The sequence below is a fragment of the Alosa sapidissima genome, chromosome 14 (assembly GCF_018492685.1).
Source record: "Alosa sapidissima isolate fAloSap1 chromosome 14, fAloSap1.pri, whole genome shotgun sequence".
Lineage (NCBI taxonomy): Eukaryota > Metazoa > Chordata > Actinopteri > Clupeiformes > Clupeidae > Alosa > Alosa sapidissima.
The window spans coordinates 33309559-33329693 of NC_055970.1; the positions used below are offsets into that span (position 1 = coordinate 33309559).

At 40.5% G+C, this 20135-nt stretch overlaps 1 protein-coding gene across 1 annotated transcript; it reads left to right on the forward strand.

Moving 5' to 3' along the window:
• Positions 1–948: 948 nt before the first annotated feature.
• Positions 949–18971, forward strand: cstf3 (cleavage stimulation factor, 3' pre-RNA, subunit 3). The gene is made up of 21 exons (XM_042061892.1): positions 949–1128; positions 2143–2244; positions 2417–2512; positions 13197–13229; positions 13615–13712; positions 13870–13936; positions 14036–14070; positions 14195–14321; positions 14465–14542; positions 14656–14818; positions 15145–15254; positions 15546–15662; positions 15801–15875; positions 16030–16173; positions 16300–16402; positions 16740–16809; positions 17059–17254; positions 17484–17637; positions 17872–17966; positions 18178–18238; positions 18375–18971. The coding sequence occupies exons 1-21, from the start codon at positions 1102–1104 to the stop codon at positions 18575–18577; spliced, it is 2154 nt and encodes a 717-aa protein (XP_041917826.1). The 5' UTR covers positions 949–1101; the 3' UTR covers positions 18578–18971.
• Positions 18972–20135: the final 1164 nt, after the last annotated feature.

The window sequence follows — 20135 nt, forward strand, 5'->3', positions numbered from 1 at the left end:
AACTGTTTTTATACGTAAGATTAGAGTATTATGTGTAACTAAAGAGCATTAATATATTAGAATTAACTTTAAAATGAACAGTTTCCAAATGAGATTAGCCCTCTGGTTCCAAAATTATGAATTTAGGCCTAATGGTTCAACAATCCCTCATGCTTTTGTAATTGTCACTTTGTCTGGTTATTTAATTGATTTCACTATTACTTGATCATTCTGGTGTTGGGCACTCCTGTGTGTGTGTGTGTGTGTGTGTGTGTGTGTGTGTGTGTGTGTGTGTGTGTGACAAACACACACAAGCACACACCCAAGCTGTTGTCTGGTTGAGAATGTTTCAATTTGGCATGTTGACATACAGCTCAAGTTTAAATTATTTATAGATTCTGAATCTGCCACATTAGAGGTTGTGTCAGGGCATCATTTTTTAGAAATGTTGAGATCATAATGTTAATTTCTTCAAAGTTGTTGTCTAGTTGTCCACCATTAAGTTGAAAAGTGCCATTATTACAATTATTTTGAGGCTAAATAAATGATATGTTTGGTTTAGACAGATATATTTTCAGACATATTTTCTCAAGTTTTTAGTGGTAGCCTATTTAGGCTGTGCTAAAAAAAACAATATTGTGTGATATATCGTGACATGCTCCTTGCTGATCATAGACTGTATAAAAGTTGATGAAAATAAGAAATAAATCATTGTTTCATTTTACTTTTCACAATATCTACATGGGCTTGTACATTGTACGTTCTTGGGTTTGCAGTGAACAACTGTGAATTATGATTATTCAGAATCAACATGTATTGCAATACATAGGCTGTAGCAGGAGATCTAGAGTCGATGAGCTTCTCCGAAATGTTGAATGGCTGTATACATGCCAGCCCACTAGATGGCACATGACTCATTTGGAAATACTATTGTTGTGCAACAGATGAAATTCTATGGTGCCGCCATTTTAGTTTGAACAGCGCTGCATAGCTTACAAAGGGAGGAGGTGGTAGGCTGGTGATGCAGATCTAACTGTCTTTTAAACACCCTAATATGTTATTAATCTACGTATAGTCAGTGTAGTCTCTTTTATAGTTGCACTGTAAGACATTAATCTAACCATGTCTGCGGAAGGAGCGTCCGATCAGGTAATTTTATGGAATTATAGTATTGTTTTCAGGCGTTGATGATTTGCGGCCCGCATGCTTTCGTTAGAAACCACCTGTACCTATTTAGCTAACGTTACCTTTCAACGAATTTTCTGACGGTAATTCTAGCCTTCTCCATAAACAGTTTGGAGATGTAACCTATATGTTCTAGTATATTTGTATCTAACATAGTTATTAGATAATGGCTGTCGTGTAAGTATTCAACCTCTAGCCCAAAGTACGTGTGACCAGGCACCTGGTTTACGTTGGTTGATGGCTAACGTTAAGTTAGCTAACGTTAACGTTTTATCGAACCAGAGAATGCCTTAACGTAAATGTTAATGTATGAGGGCCGATTAAAAAAATAGCTAACGTGAGCTAGTCAAATAGCACAACATCTGGCTAACTGGCCTAGCAAATGGGGCCTCGCTGTAGTGTAACATTAACGTTTATCTATCGTTAGCTCTCAAAGTAACGTTACTAATTTCATGAAAGTGCTCACTCTTGTATAACAGCAATTATTGACCTTGAGTCACTGCACCTGTACGATTTGAATCAAGAGACGCAACGTTAATTACAAGCTGTTATATCAGATATTAGTAATGTGTAACAACTTTGTTATTCGACGCGACGAAACAGGCCAATAAGCACTGCCATTCACGAGTTGGCTAACGAGCTATTTGGCTGATTAGCTGACAAGCGAGCGTTGCTAGTTGCTAGCCAACGTCTCGATTTAGGCGGTGATTCTGATTGCACATTGTAGTGGAACATAATACATTTTTAGCTCGGAGTATATAAAATACATTATTAGGTCAATAATAATTTGTGGAAGTAGGGAGGCAGATAGGGATTCGTCTATGATTGGGATTTTTGAGCAAATTGGTTATATCTTGAGCGCATTACGTTGCATCCTGGTCACATTATGTTGGTCAGTCATCAGAATAATAGTCAGATGTGACTTGTCCGATAGCGTCGTTGTTACCCCAATTAAACGCCTCACTTTGTGCTTTTCAGGCTGCAGAATACATCCCAGAGAAGGTGAAAAAGGCAGAGAAGAAGTTGGAAGAGAACCCTTATGACCTGGACGCATGGAGCATTCTGATTCGAGAAGCACAGGTTTAGTGAAACAGGGTTGCATTCCTTCTACACGGGGTAACCTGCTTGGGCCAGAAGGGGAGGGAAGGGATTTCTAATCAAAAGCATATTGCACATTATGTACTGTGCTCCTCACATTCTTAAATGGTGTTCTTTTTATACATGTACATGTAAATGCATTCTACTTTTTTAGAATCAACCTATAGACAAAGCAAGGAAGACCTATGAGCGACTTGTCGCCCAGTTCCCAAGTTCGGGCAGGTTCTGGAAATTATACATAGAGGCTGAGGTTAATATTTTTTCTTTTATTCTCAAATGTTTGCATGGGTGTGCACAACCTAACAAGATCAACAACATGAATTTCACACATTATAATCAAAATCCTCCCAGATGCAAAGAGGTTGGTCTTAACCACTTTTTTTCCCAGCAGCAATTTGTAAATAACCTAAGGGGTTCGTGGCCAAAATCACACTTAAACAATATGGGGTTAAGTGCATATTGTTGCATGTTTGATCTGCAACAGCATTAAAACTGTTTTAATAGTATTGGAGTGCTTTAGCCTTTTATTCACTTGTCGTGTCAATTTATTGCCTCCTGTGTCATTTCTTTGAGGTCATCTTATTTATAAACAATACCTGATCAAGTCTTATAGTGTTTTAACATGTCCATGTGGTTGTATTGCTCCCCTTGTGCGTGTCTTTATTGCACACTAGAACACCTGACTGATCACAAGTTTAGCAGTTCAGAATTCTGATGATCCATTTGGTTTATATTTTCAGTTCCTTTACTGAAAGATTATGGGCACAAACTAATAATTGTGCATTATCAGTACTTAACAGTGGCTTTTATCATTATAGTGGCCAACATTTGTCATACCACATGCAGCCATACATTCACTGGTTTGCTTGCAACCTTCCACTAGCCCAGCAAATTCAATGGCAGACATAACCTGCTGACTGAAATTGTCATTTATCCCCCCCACTCCCATTTGATTTGGGTAAGTATTTAGTAGCCCACCCCCAAAGATTGCATTGGATGTTTTTCTCACACTATAGCTTATGAGTTAAGAAGAGCCTCTGGGCTCTGTCCAAAATGTGTACACTGTGAAAATGGGGAAAGTAAATCTCATTTGGCACTGCATTGCATTTTGACCAGAGTTCCCCAACTCTTGAGATTGGCCTGCATTCACTTTATTAGCTGTTTGCTCCCTGGCCAGTGTTCACATTGTAGGAAGGAAGATGAGTGTGCAGTACTATGGAAACTAGTATGGTGTTGGTTTCTCATGAACAAGTTAAAGTTACAGCAGAAAGGACAGTTGGTGGCATACACAGCATATTTCATGGCAGGATCCCCTAGATTTAATTAGCTGTAGGTGTTTGCTACCTATGCAAAGTTGACCGATCTGGAAGGTTGGATTGCATGAATCTACGGATGTGCCGTTTCTAAGCAATGCCATATTGTAACTGCTTTTGAGGTAATCAGTTTTCATTTTGTTTTCTTATGTAAGCATTAAGAATTTATCCCTGCGTCTCCTTTCCAATTAATTTCCCACCCTGATTGTTAAGCTGTTTGTAGCCACAATAAAAGCAGACTTACCAGTGTTGGCTTTTTTGACTTATTGTGGATTTTTGTGCATGGTGTCCGTTTCTGCACCGCTTGCTTAGTGGCTGTTTTATGCGCTCTTTCCTTCCTGCATCTCTGGGGAAAAAAAGGAATTTGAGCTTTTAAGGAAAGTTGATACCCATTATTTCAGTATTCCCCTTTTTGCTCACGTATGTGGTTTTGTGGATCCTATCATAAGCATTTTATATAGCATTCATTAGCCTCAACATCTTTCAGGCTATGTATACTCTAGAGATGTCATATACAACAGACTGACTTACACCGTTCATTGAAGCTTAGTGGCTTTAACCTAGAGTTGTTTTTTTATCCAGTACATTTTTTGCTGAAATTTGCATTAAGGTCTTTTTTTGTAACAAAACATGTTGCCTTTAAACCTTACTAGTATAATATGTACAGTATGCCAAATATATATACAAAGCAAAAAGATGTAGGTCTACATTATGTTATTGGGTCTAAAGAAAAGTCTTCGCTTAGTATTATAATGCCTCAGCACGTGTTGGAATATGTTATTTCTGGCATTTGAGCTAGTGTCCTTTGAAAGAACAAACCAGTTTGAGGTTTGAAATTCCTTGCCCAGACATCCATCGCCAGGGGTGTATGAAGTACATCTTTGGTGCGTGTTTCCAGGCAAATCTACTGTAGTACAGATTATGAAAGAACTGAAGATGGCAACAGATGCATCATTTTCTGTGTTCGGTCTGCCTCATTATTTATCATTACTGACCATGCAGATTGCAGTTGTAGAAAGCAGCAAGGGAAAATATTTTGAATTAAGATACTAAAACTAATCTTGCAGCACATGTCCTACTACTAAAGACCATTGTTTCTATGGTCTCTACCTTTACAAAACATTTCTTATCTCAAACCTACAATGGTCAAAGATGTAATACAAGTCATTTTCAGTGTTCCTTTTTTAATTTGTCTTTGGATGGTATAGTGATACAACATCTAGATACAACTCATCATTACTCTCTCTAGCCTACATTTCCAATCCCCCCCCCCAAACATTAAAACTAAATTGAGTTGGCCCTGCTTAAATGCTGGAAAACTCAGCCCAGTCCCATTCACACATGCACAGGGGTCAGTGTTTTTAGTTCAGACACGACCACCATAAGTTTTTATTTTCATGGTCAAATTCATATTTTTGTGTGGCCTTGTCTTACAGTTCAATGACCATTTTTGATTTTTCTGAAGCCTGTTTTCATTGTTTAAAAATGATTTTGACTTCATATGCCCTTTTGTGACTTGAGTGATTTTTTTCACATTAAATAATAAAACAATGATTATTTTAAATCTTTTATCATTTTCAGTCATTATTTGTGGTGTATGGAAATGCCCATAATTTTGCCTGAATGTGTGCTTAATTACAGAGTGATGCATGTGTTTTTGATTGCATTTACACATTTCTTACGTATTAGAAGAAAATTATTTGTCTTAATGATTAATTGGTTACAAAATAGCCCTTGGTAATTTAATTGTGACTGAAGGTAATTCAGAAAGATTTGCTCTGAGATGGTTATTCCTTATTGCTGTTAACCTCACTCACTGAGCCAAATTGCTCTTTGCGCTGCTTTGTTGTAAGCCTCAATGACTGGTTGTGTACTTGGTCTCTCTGAGTGTGTGAGTGAGTGTCATTACTGCTGTGGTGTTGCAGTTTCTTCAAACTGGAATCGAGAATGGCTGGACATGATGAATGAATGTGGGATGTTGTTTATATCAATTCCTAGTTCCCCTTTGAGCATGGCTGTGTTGGACATATGAGTTCCTAGTTCTGTGAGCGTGGTAGAGCACACTTGATAAATTATGGTTGTAGTTTGTAACCTGCAGCGTGGTTAGTGTCGTTTCTGAAATTCACTGAACTGTGGTTAATATGGATTAATGGTTTCACAATTCAGCAAGGGCTAAAATGGCCATCTGGGATGAATTTAAAAGTGTGTGTGTGTGTGTGTGTGGGGGGTGGATTAAACTACTGCTTTATAAGTGACCTTTTCACATCTCATTATCAATAAGAATTGATATCAATCACTATATCAATTGTATTGAATATTCAAGGTTTAGCATGGAATGTTTGACTGATTTGCTGAGATATTAGGTGTTGATGGTGTTAAGGCAGAATGGAATGTAGTGACTAGTTCTGTAAAAATGTAATTAAGGACTCAATATGAACTGCCCAAAATTGACCATGTATCTGACATTGTATTGACCTATTGTAGGAACTGAAACTACACTATCTATGTTGTGTACCTATGTGTCTCATTGTGAAAACCAATATTTGCTGGCATGGCAAGTTTTTCTCTGTTATCTTTATCTAGTACTCCTTCCGAATCTGTCCGTTCCTGGCACACCATTAGCTAATTTAATTAGGCCATTTTGATATTCAAGCCGAAAACATTAAATAGTGAAAACCCTTTCACAAAAGGTCACATTAGTCTTTTATACAATAAAATTTGTAGATTTAAGATCTAAAGCAAAATATCCCAAAATTAAACAGGATTCTGTGGTACAGGAGAACAAGCCAAATGTGACTGGTGTCCCAAACAAATGAATAGAATAGGATGCTTAATATAATCTCTGAAGTTGTTGTCCAGCAGGATTTAGTGTATTGTAATATATACCCTCACATACATTAACACACATTTGTGTTTGTTTTATATTGATGCTCATGCCAAACCCCATTTTTAATACATATACACAAAATATGATGAATACTAGAGTCGTTAATACTGAGTCTAAAAAACAACATGAGAACAAATGGGATTGCGTGGGCTGAAATGTTGTACTGTTCTATTATCCATTTGGAAATGCCAAAGTTATCATTATTATTCATCATGTACTTAAGGGAATATGCCAAATTAACTTATTTGCCATCTACCCCAGAGATAGATAAGATACATACCCTTCTCTGTGCATGCAATAACCTAGTCTGACACTGTTGGCCTAACTAAGCCTGATTCATTGGAAGTGGGTTAGACAACTGGTCTAACCCCTTCCAGTGAATTATGCTAAGCTAGGCTAATGGTGTCAGATTGAGTAATTGCACATGTTTGCTGTGTTGTGTTGAGCACGCGGCTACGCCCTGCACCTGTCCGGGCTCGAACTGATACACCGTCTACACCGGAAAACAGGTCTAATCACATCCGCTTGTCATGTAATAACATTGATCATCTAACACAAACACGGTAAAAAAATAACAATAAATAAGCATGTAGGTGTATACAGTAGGTTATATTTAAAACATTGTTATATGTTTGGACAAAACAACAATGTCAAAGACGATCAAACCGAATATAAAATGCAGGTTAACAGTATTTTAGTTGACGATATCTTAATTGCTGTCAGAATCAATGTTATCACTCGATAAGCGGATGTGATTAGACCTGTTTTCCAGGCCCGCCTTCTGACGTTCTGCATAAATCCTAGTGGCAGCACCTCTGATTGGGACGCTAGCAAGGGAGCTATGTGTGCTAGCAAGGGAGCTAAGACCATAGACAGTAAAAAAATGGACGAACAGACTCTGTCATTTTCAATGGGAGGGCACGGAGTCAAATTAAACGATTTTTCAGTTGGTCCCCCCAGTACTGCGCAGACTCGAACTTAACTTTGTGACGTTAGCCATCCAACTGAATCTTGTAACTCATATGATAGATACACAGACATTTTTCTCACACTTCCTTCGCCTTCAAAGTTAAACATTTATGTATGTATTATTATTAATATCATCCTCACAAGTGATATCAAGTCGTGTTAATGTTGAAACTACCACACATGATCATCTTCAAAAACATGGTAAAACAAAACAAAAAAGTTATAGCCTTGAAGCTAATCTTCTTTCTACTTTTCCGACCTACGGTCAATCCATCGAAAACCTCAGAAATGATTATCGTTAGTGCCGTTTTTTTATTAGGTTTACTTGCCTCTATGTAATGCTTTACCCTTAACATACAATGCTATTGTAGGCTACATAGCTTTGTTCATGAGTTTCCGTGCTGGCTGGACTGAGCTTCTTATCCAAACAACAGTTATCTCCCTACGGTGCGTTAGCTTCCCTACAACCGGACATGGTAAACATTCTTCTTACGGGAACCTAACGTTACATACGAGGTAGTTGAGTCTTGTTTTGCCTTTTATTGTTTATGTAGATAACACAGAAGCTACAATATCGGCACAGGATATATGCTATATGAAGTTATGGTTTTTCAAAAAAATCCTAAAATGAATAGGCTTCTATGGGGGTTAGCAGAGAAGTGGTCCCTCCAGCCTCTATTGATTCTTCTACTTCTGGGAATTCGCCTGCCCCCTTGGCTGTGACACATGGGTGCTAGCATCTCTTACTAGCACGTATCTTAAAACATTGGGAAGGAGGTTTATCCAACATACATTCTGCACAGCTACTTAACCAGCTGGCGTGCTTCGTTTATAGTTGTTTTTTCGCAAAACACAAGTTATATCTAGCTGCAGGTTGTAAACAAAGAAATGTTAAAAAGGTGATGGATGTGTTGATCTAGACCAGTGTTTCTCAAACTTTTTCAGACGAAGGACCACTTAACCAATAAAAAAGAAATGCATGGACCAACTATCTAGAAAAAAAAGATTAGACCTACTTCAACAGTATATTAGCTTACACAATAGGCCTACTCACTGAACCACCTTGCTTATTGTCTTTGCACTTTACTTATTGGTCAGAGGATTCATATGACTTAAATTGGTATATCTTACATAGACAGTGTTGCAGAACTATTTGGATTTACATACAAGTTGGTTCAATATAGCAAACAACTCATCTATAGGAACTACCCCTATTACCGTCGGCCCCGTATTTCCGCCGTCTTGCGTGTATGTGTCACTTAATATCCATTTCTATACAAACCAATACGCCGGATTCCTAAAGAAACGGAACTACCCACACCATAAGTGTATCTAAATTAGCTATGTACCAAAAATGACATTTTACCGTGATTCGAAGAGCTGTAAACAGTGTTGTAAGGCTGCGTGTACACAACCGCTTGGAGCTCCAGTGGAATTTTAATTTCATGACGAGAATTCTCGATCTAACCGTTCATGTGCTGTTGAAACGGCGTAAATAGGCGACCCATCAGGCCAGCACTATAACGAGCGTGGTAAACAAAATCGGATATTTCAGGCAGTTAATGCTCCCGTTAAGAACCAAACCAGATTTTGTTCAAATCTACACACCTATGGCTACTGAAAAATGTAAGGTTCATTTAGCAAATGTTATTTTGAAGTGTTAAACATCATTGTTTTAGAATTTCTGAACAAAAGTGGTGAAAATTGGGGGTGTTACGATAATATTTTACCACGTCTGCTCGCGGACCACTTAGGATAGCTTGCGAACCACCAGTGGTCCCCGGAACACACTTTGAGAAACACTGATCTAGACAAACTGAAGTACGAACTAGGTGAAGTAGTCCTTGTTCCAAACGATTGCCTTTTAAGATACCAAACAGGAGAGGGAGGCAACAAGTTCTTTTGCAAACCAATCAAAGTTTTTTCATGCCTTCTAATATACCTTATACTCCTTAACAGTTTTTTTTAATCCTCTATGCTGCCATTTACCCACAAATCGGTGCAGCAACTCTGTTAAATAGCTGTGTAAAGTTAACTAAGATGGAGGATGAAACTCTTCTTACGACTGCTAATTGTACTGTAATGTCGTTCGTTTGCTTAGTTTTTTCAAAATCTAGCGAGAAATAAACACTAGTTATTTAAATAAACTCCTGGTGTACTTACAAACTTTTCAATGCCTTGTTTTATGAGTAAAGAACATAGTTGTACTACTGTAGAAGTTTCGTACCATTCAGGGCATTATTAGTGGGGTAATTTACGAGATACTAAGTTGGTTCCATTACGCCTGCAGAAAGTCATTAGTTTCTGACAGCGCTACTCGACCAGGGTTCGACCAAGGGAAAACAGGTTCTGGGAGGGTGTTTGGCTCGGGGTCATGGTGCAAAGGACCCTAGGGTGAAATTACTCCGAACCATCGCTTTAACATTATTTTCTGGTGTTTTTTTTTTAAGTTATTGCGCTGTCAATATATTGTACAACACCCGATAGCAAAATCTAAGACCGCGAATAGCAGGGTAGGCTATTCAGAAAAACTGATATTTACCTCCTTCGTTTTTAAAAAATAATTCCGTTCACACACATGCTAAAAACGGCTGGGGAAGGGTGTCGCAAACCCCTCGAGTAAGCAGGTGGCCAATTAGAGATTTCTAACAAACATCTCAATGCAAAAACTCTGTTTTCCCTTGATGATGAAAGTGAAACTGGAGTTTTCCCACATATCCACTTTGTTTTCAGAAATAATTGTTTTCAGTGATAAAACCTCTTTTCATGTAATTAAAAGGCCAAACTGCATGGAAATATGTAATTTTTCTATGTTTAAACAGGGTTTTAGAAGCCATCTGTCGAGCTTCTAGCCACAGCGTTTTTGTTCCAAACGAAATCAACCGAAGTGTGCTCAGAGGACATGATGGACAGATGAGCAACAGTGCCTCGTCTATCATTGTACAAAGCCCAATTTGATTGGTCCCAACAGCTCTGGTTCGGGCATAGTTGCTTCACAACGGAACAAGTCCAGACCTAACTTCCCGACCTCAAATGTTGTGGGCGGGGCTAGTTCGGCTGGCATCCAGGCTACAATAGCCCTGCTCTGCACTCAAACTTGCAACCTCAGAGGCAAGCGTGCTAGCAAGGGACTAAAATGAACGGGTACGAGCGTATGTTGCTAGTACGTCTCTTAAAGGTTGTATCAGCGATTGCATGCCGAAAAAAGGCCCAAAAATAAGTGCTCACATTTATCTAATCTTTCCTAATGATCCGCTAGCTGCCCGCCCCATAAGCAGGCCGTCAAAAAAACGTGTCTCTGTAGGCAGCCTAGGCTCTGAGATCTGTACACAAAAACAATTGCTAATAACAAGTGTTACCAACCACTCAAAGGCAAAATAAAGTGTTACAACCAATAACCGATGAGATGCGCGTTCAGGAGAGTTTCAATCGCACAGGAGGGAGGGGGAAGGAGTAGCAAGCTAGCTCTGTTTGTTTGAACGTCAACAGAAGTGACGTTACCCCGCCATCACTGATACAACCTTTTTAGGTGTCCAGGAGTGACGTTTACTCTATTATACTCAAGCTCATAAGCCTCACTCCCATTTGGGCCATGGCACCAATATAACCTGTGTTGTGGTTACTGTTCAGTTCATTCCCGCACTGGCTTGGACTCAGAACCTCAGAGGCTGGGGATGGGAGGCAGACGTGCTAACGAGTGAGCTAAAATCCATAGGTACCATGGGGGCAGAAGTTCTCTTAATGGACAGTGTTACCTGCTGGCTTCTACTCGCACTACATTCCCACAAACGTTTTGGAGGCTTTGGCACACTTTGAATTGAGTGTACTGCTGTACTGAATTGTGGTTCCATTACTTTGTTTTATCTGCATTGTGTTTACTGTGCTGTTCAGCCCTACACTTACCCAAACTCAAACCCCATAAACTTGCACCACCTCGGACTAGGAAGTGACTTTGACGTACTGAAATTGCCCTCAAGGTTATGCTATATGCTATTTTGTTGCAAATGCCTATTTCATAATCAAAAATACTTCGAATTCCCATATTGCATTCTCAAAACTACTCTGATTAACATAGTGTTGGTCCTCAAAGTAAATTCTAGATTTATTATCATCCAAACTTCAACCCCTATAGGTTTTAAAATACCAAACTTGCACTTTAAGGTGTTGGAAGGGAGGTTAACACACTTTCTGCACAGATACTGTATCTGCTGGATACCTTTGAACTTCTCACCAAGACGAAGAAAGACTTTTCACACTCCTACCTTAAATATTGGGCTTGCATCGAGCATGGATGAATTAAATTGATCCGTTGCTTGCTTCAGTTGAGAATGGTCCAGTGTTCGAATCCCCAGCCAGTCAAACAATGCCATGCAAAATGGCACTACTGTATGATGCAAGCACAGCTGAGAGCCATTATTTTCTATATATTTGTTATTTTTCTGAGCCTGATGAAATCTTTATATACACATTCCTTCTACAATTGTAGCCCCAGATCCATGCAGCCCACCTGAGATGGGACATAATCCTAGACCATGAATTGTACATTGTGATCTCTGTACTGGTCATATATTACAATTGAATTAAGGTTTAAATAGTTAACAAAGGGTTAATAAATCCAAATAACTACAAAGAGCTTGTGTTTGAGGAAGACCAGGAAGAGGAATTAATGGAGGGCATTCCCTTTTCACTGTTCTGATTTTATTTTTTAATATATTCCTATTTTTTCCTTTTATTTTAATACATTTCTTCCCATCACTTTCACCACATTATTAACACTTAACAATCTGTTGAAGCACAAGATGGAATGAGACCAGTAACTATTGACTTTAAAGGAGCTGGCAGTGATTCTAATCTAATACAACTTTTGTTAGATTGTGAACTGCAATTTGTTTAATCTATCTGTTCATGTAGTCTGTGTGCTCAAAAAATATGGTGTTCATACACAGACTTGGTTCTGTACGTGAAACAAACAGCTGGACCAAGACGGAAACAGTTCCAGCCAATCCACACATTGGCTCAGGAGAACGGAGGGGAGGGTGTAATTGGATAGGCTGTTGAGCTCAAGTATTAATAAGCTTTCACCATAATCACTGCATCTACAAGGCTGCACCTTTAACCGGAGTAGAGAGCGAAATTGTATCATAATTGCTATCAAAAGGCTTATGTGATCTGTTTCAGTTTCCATGACTATTCATATAGCCCTTAATAAATCATTTCTCCTTATACTCAGCATCAGCAGTTTTTTTTTGGGGTCATATTCTTAGCGTCTCCCTACAAAACACTAATAGTTTGTTAAAAAAAAAACTGTGTCGCTTTCAAATTTTAATCCTGGAATGAACTGAATTGTCTGCCTCCAATCTTTTTATGGGTGTATTGAAATGAAATTTCCTACAGTTCACAATTAAAATATCTGTCACATGGAAAATTGTGCTTTATAGATTGACACATCTCTTCTACACAGGAGGCAATCAACATGCTCTGACTAATTTTGAATTCAGAAGCTGCAAATGGGAAACAACTGATGAGCTTCAAATGTGTTAATTCCAAGAGGTGTGATTTACCAAATCAAAATCACACCTGCTGATTGAAAAAACCCTGAAAGAATTTGGTCTGTCTGTTCAAAGGCATGCGTTTGAAAATAAAGTGTGTGAATTTCACTTTGTTGATCTGGTTGGGGTTTACTGTGTTGTTACTGTTCATGAGAATAATAACTTTAAACTGTTCTGATATGCTTGGTTAATGGTACATTTGCAATTTGTCCACAGATAAAGGCAAAAAACTATGACAAAGTTGAAAAGGTGAGTGTCAACTGTTACCATTATAATGAGAAGAAACCAGAAGAAACCATTACAAATGTTGCCTCAGAGAAAATGTCGCTCTGCATCATCTCCTAAATCTTTGTTCCTGTGGCCAAACCAAATTAATGAAAACCTTGATGTTTGATAAAGGAACCTTCAATTTGTTTCACTTCTCAGAATCTTCTGAATCTGGTTTCAACCACATGAATCCTGTGTGTTTTTATTATTGTCTAAAATAATCGGTTATGCCTATAAATGTATACAAACATGAACATTAAATGTATTCCCCAACCACTCTGTATTGCTTCTGTCCCTATTGACTGTTGACAGAACTGTGTATTCAGCTGCTGTTACTGAGACAAATGTGTTTGTTTTATTGATACAGTTATTTCAAAGGTGCTTGATGAAGGTACTGCACATTGACTTATGGAAGTGCTACCTTTCTTATGTCCGAGAAACCAAAGGAAAGCTGCCCAGTTACAAGTGCGTTCATTACCTCATTCCATACATTTCCAGTCAGAGAACATTCAGATTTCTTTGTATTTTTCTATAATTGGAGTAGTATTGACATCAGTTGTGGTTCTGTGTGGGAATTTAAGGTCTACCCCAGTTGTGTAATCACAGGTTTTTTGGTTTACAGAGAGAAAATGGCACAGGCGTATGATTTCGCACTGGACAAGATAGGAATGGAGATCATGTCATACCAGGTAACCATGTTTGATTTGAAGCAGGTGACCTTGAATTTTATAACACGTTGTACACCATGAATTAGCACGATTTACGTTACATTCACCCCTCTTCCTCAGATCTGGGTGGACTACATCAATTTTTTAAAAGGAGTGTAAGTGTCTCAAATTCAATACTTGGAAAACATCCATTTTATACCTTTATTGTCTAATTAATTTACCTCAGTATTAAGATGGTGAAATTGAATTGGGGGTGAAATTTGTTGCCTTGCTCCACAGTGAGGCTGTGGGCTCATACGCAGAGAACCAGCGCATCACTGCTGTGCGGCGAGTTTACCAGAGGGGCTGCGTCAATCCCATGATCAACATCGAGCAACTGTGGCGGGACTACAGTAAATATGAAGAGGTAAGAGGGTTTTTTTTTTTTTTTTTTTTTAATATAGCTGTACATGGATTGGCTAGCTGGAGGAAACGAATGAAATAATCCAAAATGGATACCTCATTGTGTGTATTAGACCCATCTAACAAATGAACTGTTGCACCCCACAGGGCATCAATGTACACCTTGCCAAGAAGATGATTGAGGATCGCAGCAGGGACTACATGAATGCTAGAAGGGTGGCTAAGGTCTGCTCCTTTCTTATTTACTTCACTGTGTGGGAATGCACACATTTGTTATATAGCACATGACTGACCTTTTTGATGACAAGTTGAGCTGAAGTTGTGTGTGTGTTTGGCAGGAGTACGAGACCGTGATGAAGGGCCTGGACAGGAACGCCCCATCGGTGCCTCCGCAGAACTCTCCTCAGGAAGCTCAGCAGGTGGAGATGTGGAAAAAGTACATCCAGTGGGAGAAGAGCAACCCGCTGCGCACTGAGGACCAGACGCTCATCACTAAAAGAGGTGAGCCTGCAGCGAGCAGTTCAACTGACAGGCTAACAGGGCTCAGCATTGCTTCCCTCACTGCTCTGTTTGTATCTGAAACATACACCTTCATTCTTGCTGAAGCTGATGAGTGTGAAATTATCCGCTGGCTATTTTCAGTTAAGTTGACGGAGACATAACACATGAATATGTCTCAAGGTGCTTTAAAGTGTCTAACTTGGTGTGTTGCTTGGTCTTCTAGGTAAAATGCAATCTTGTTGTTACCTACCCATTATTACTGTCTTGAAACACACTTTGACCCTTACTCCTGATCAGAATGGTTTATTTTTTTGTCTGTCTTGCAGTTATGTTTGCCTATGAGCAGTGCCTGTTGGTCCTGGGACATCACCCTGATGTGTGGTACGAAGCTGCCCAATACCTGGAGCAGTCCAGCAAGCTGCTGGCAGAGAAAGGAGTGAGTGTCCGACAGTGAGAGTGCACAGTGCACACAGTTATCTACTTTATGACTGGAGGAGGGAGACCTAATCTATTGCAGACAAGTGCTTGTATTGTAGAATAAACAGTACTCATGTTGAGTACAAACGTGTGGTTGACCTGAATAGTGCATAAATGAATAATATGCTAGATCATGCTATATCTCTGTCCTGACTAACATAAACTTTACATTTAATTGTATTTGAAGAAAAAAAACATACAGTCTGAATTGGACTCTGTTGTAAACAAGAAGCCCTTCTGTCGTATGTAGGACATGAACAACGCCAAACTGTTTAGCGATGAGGCGGCCAACATCTATGAGCGTGCCATTGGAACCCTGCTGAAGAAGAACATGCTGCTCTACTTTGCATTTGCTGACTACGAAGAGGTGAGCTCGGTCTACGGACCGCCTAATCAGGAGCCAATTTAGACATCAGATCAATTGCAGCCATCAAAGCTCATTACTTGCCTGGAGAGAAGGCATTCTCTAATCATGCCATAATATACTTCTTCATCTGTCCCTCAGAGTCGAATGAAGTATGAGAAGGTGCACAGTATATATAACCGTCTGCTGGCAATAGAAGACATTGATCCCACATTGGTAAGTTTTGACAGCTCGCGGGCACCATTTTATTAAAGATCTACCAAATGTATAACACACAGCTGGTGTATTTTGATAAGAGCGAAATCAGCCTATTTCATTGAACATTACCATTAACTGGCTTGTGTGGCTCTGTGTCGTCCTTCCTCCATAGGTTTACATCCAGTACATGAAGTTTGCCAGGAGGGCAGAGGGCATCAAGTCCGGCCGCACCATTTTTAAGAAAGCCAGAGAGGATCTTCGCACACGGCACCACGTCTATGTGACCGCCGCGCTGATGGAATACTACTGCAGCAAGGTGAGTTCCACTGGACAGGTCAGAGAGGAGGGCCAGGGGGAGTCTGATGTGCCGTGTTTGTGCCTTGTGTCATGTGAATGCCATTCAAATTTTGGGCTCTTCTGATATTGTTTTTTCTCTTCACAGGATAAATCTGTGGCCTTTAAGATTTTTGAGCTTGGCTTAAAGAAATATGGAGACATACCAGAGTATATCCTGGCTTACATCGATTACCTCTCTCATCTCAATGGTGAGGATGGTCAACCATGCTTGAAAGATCGTCTTTTTTACTGGAGCCCATTTAGCTGATGGCCAAACTCATCATTGATCTTTGGAATTAATGGCTCATATGCCAGTTTATGCAGGCATTGCCCACGTCACCGTGGTCATGGCATCTAGTGAGGTGTAGTTGTTTACCAATGGAGGATTATCTGAAGAGAGAGCCCTTATCACTGTCTAGAGCTTTGGGAGTGAACAACATGGAAACGGTGTTTGCTCACAATGTAGTAGTCATCAGGTGGGGGTGGAATGGGTGATAAATGGCCATGATTTCTCAGATTCCAACTCTCTCTCTCCGTCTGTGACAGAGGACAACAACACAAGGGTGCTGTTTGAGCGGGTGCTGACCTCAGGAAGCCTGTCGCCTGAGAAGTCTGGGTGGGTGACCTACATCTGTCTGTCCTCGAGCACGTCCACACACAATTATCCACTCAATTGAGATTGACTAAAACATGCATTTAGCCGTGTCTAGGAGTTGAGTTTGTCATGGCGTATTTGAAAGATGTCTCTGTTTTTTATATATATATATATATATATATATATATATATATATGCTTTGAGCCCATCTGAATCCTACACATTTTTCCCTTCGAGCCATGTATACTGACCTGTGCCCATTCCAAACAGGGAGATCTGGGCCCGCTTCTTGGCCTTTGAGAGTAACATTGGCGATCTGGCCAGTATCCTGAAGGTGGAGAGGAGGCGGTTCACAGCCTTCAAGGACGAGTACGAGGGCAAGGAAACTGCGCTGCTGGTGGACCGCTACAAGTTCATGGATCTCTACCCCTGTTCTACCAGTGAACTGAAGGCCCTTGGGTACAAGGTGAGAACTGGATACTTAGTCATTTGGTCGGTGTATCAGACAAGCGGAAATGTCTGTGAGTGATTTGACTCCCTGGAACTATTCGAGAGTCAGAGTTTAAAGATCTCAAACTCTCTGCTGTAACTCAGACTGGAGCCAGGCTGTATGAGATTAGAACATTTCCGTCACACATTTTCCTTGCTGCAAGCCCTGTACAGCTGAGACTCAACTTCACTCTGTGCGTTGGCAGGACGTGTCTCGTGCCAAGCTCACAGCGCTGATTCCGGAGACTGTGGTGACGCCCTCGAAGGACGCCACACAGAAGGAAGAGGGTGACCGTAAACCTGAATACCCCAAACCCGACACCAACCAGATGATCCCTTTCCAGCCTCGCCACCTGGCCCGTGAGTACCAACCATCAGCGCCATGCTCACCACCCAACAACTGATTTTACATCACTCTCAAAGCATCACACCACGGATATGATCGCTTTCTTAAGTTTCTTTCATGTTTTCAATACAGTATATATTTGATACATCCATATATATTCAGAGTTTAAATATTTTGTTAGTTAGTGCAATTGTTGCATGTGGCTTGTTTGTGTTTGGGGTGCTTAACAGTGTGTGGTCTGCCCTCAGCTCCAGGACTGCACCCTGTTCCAGGAGGAGTGTTCCCAGTGCCTCCCGCTGCAGTGGTCCTCATGAAGCTGCTGCCTCCTCCCACCTGTTTCACAGTCAGTACACACAACCTGCCCCACATAACACTCCCCCCTTTAGACTCTTATGCTTAGGGGACACCTGTCTGCTTCTTTCAAAGGGATACTATGGAACTTCAGACCATTATGTTGCACTCAGAAATTCGGTTTTGTCTTTGCCTATGAATTGTATGCTTTTTATATTAGTATCTGTGCCGTTCAACTCCCCTTTATCCCTCTCCCCCAACAGGGTCCCTTTGTGCAGGTGGAAGAGCTGATTGAGAACTTAAGAAGATGCACACTTCCAGAGAGTAAGTGTTTCACACTCAACCCACACAGTGTGCTAGGTTGTCTAACCTCAGACATTACTCACCAATCTCCCACCTTCTCTCTCTCTCCTCTCTCTCTCCCTCTCTCTCTCCCTCTCTCTCTCTCCCTGTGGTGCAGCTGTTGATGCTGCTGTGGAGCTGATCACTGGGCGGCAGCCGGAGATGGCCAGCGAGGGCAACGGGCCTCTGGAGAACCACAACATGGCCAACAAGTCGCTCAAGAGGCCCAACGCTGACTCGGACGAGGAGGAGGACAAGGGCGCCGTCGCCCCGCCCGTCCACGACATCTACAGGGCCCGGCAGCAGAAGAGGATTCGATGAACTCAACTTGATGCAGACACACATTCTCTCTCTGACACACTCACACGTACACACACACACACACACACTATTCTGAGCCAAGCAAGGACATTAATGCTCTAACATCCCTATACACAAGTCCGCCCTCTCCTCTGAAAAATTCTAGATATTCGCGTCTAGGCCGCTACACGTGGGAGGGCAGTGGAAGGCACACACCTTCACCCCCTGCACAACAGGAATGGACAGGAATGTATGTTTCCGTTTCCCTCACTAACTGCTCTCCATGAACACATGTCCATTGGGTTCGATGGGAGCAAATTATTTTTAAGATCCATCATCTATCCATCGATTGCCTGTCTACAGATCCACGTCTCATTGTCTTGTTTTGTTTTGGAGGATTTTTTTAACAGTTTTATTTTTTAAAACTGAGTGGCTTAAACTGTACAAAGTTTTTAAATCTCAACCTTGATTTGACACAGATTGACATTTGCCTGTGTATACCTGGTGATGGAGAAATCTATTCATTCTGTTTTGTAGACAAATGGAGATTACACAAGTTCCCTCCAATAAAAGGAAAAAAAAAACTGTCTGGACTTAAATGTGTTAGACTGTATATTGAAGCACGGGAAGGGTGAAGGAGATTGAGGGGTGGATTGGATTGGATAGGATGGGTGGATCAGATGATCTACTGCCCATTTACTGCTGGGAATCCCATGCTCACTCACAGACAATATTAACTGCACTGGACCACATGTATTCCCCCTCAGAGCAATGTGAATCTGTTTAATGTCACCACTAGAGGGCACTGTAGAGCTACATGGGGACAACTAATTTGAGTTGAATTGAGGATGGAGATTATTGCTGTGAATTCTCACTTATGCGTCTTTACCAAACATACCCAATGGGGTTTGTAGCCAGATACTTATAATCTATCACATCTTTTGACACAGACACATTCTTTTCTCAGCCTCTTATGTAATTCTAAAATGAGGATATGTAGTAGAGAATTTAATCAGCCCTCCAGGTGCAGTAAGAATGTAATATGGTTAGGCAGATCAGATGAATTGTCGGACTATTTGTGACCTATGTGTGTTACTGTTATAGAAGGGCACTCTTGTTTAAAACATTGTTATGTCATTAACACCATAATGATATTATGTCTTTGATGAGGAATGCCAGGGTGAATGACAACCCACTGAATTGCCTTTGTGACGTCCACCATAGAGTCCAGAGAGACACCTGGCCTGTCCTCATCACGTCACGGCAGCTCTTTGACCTCACCCTTGATCCTGCCATCTGGGAATGGGAGAGGGAATGCTGTGCTTTGCGGAGACACCACTGTCCAAACACTGCAAGAACATGGATGTAACAGGTCATGGACAAAGTAGTGATCTTTGTTCATACTTTGCCGTTTCATAACATTAACCCGCATGTTCATACTGTTTCAGATTAATGTTAAGTGGTCATTAAACTGCATTTAAGCAGCTTAGCTCAGTGAGCGTGAAGGTGGACTGTATAAATCCATGATGGCAGGTCCTCCCTATTCCCCCCCACCCTCACAGGGTGATCTATAAGACTC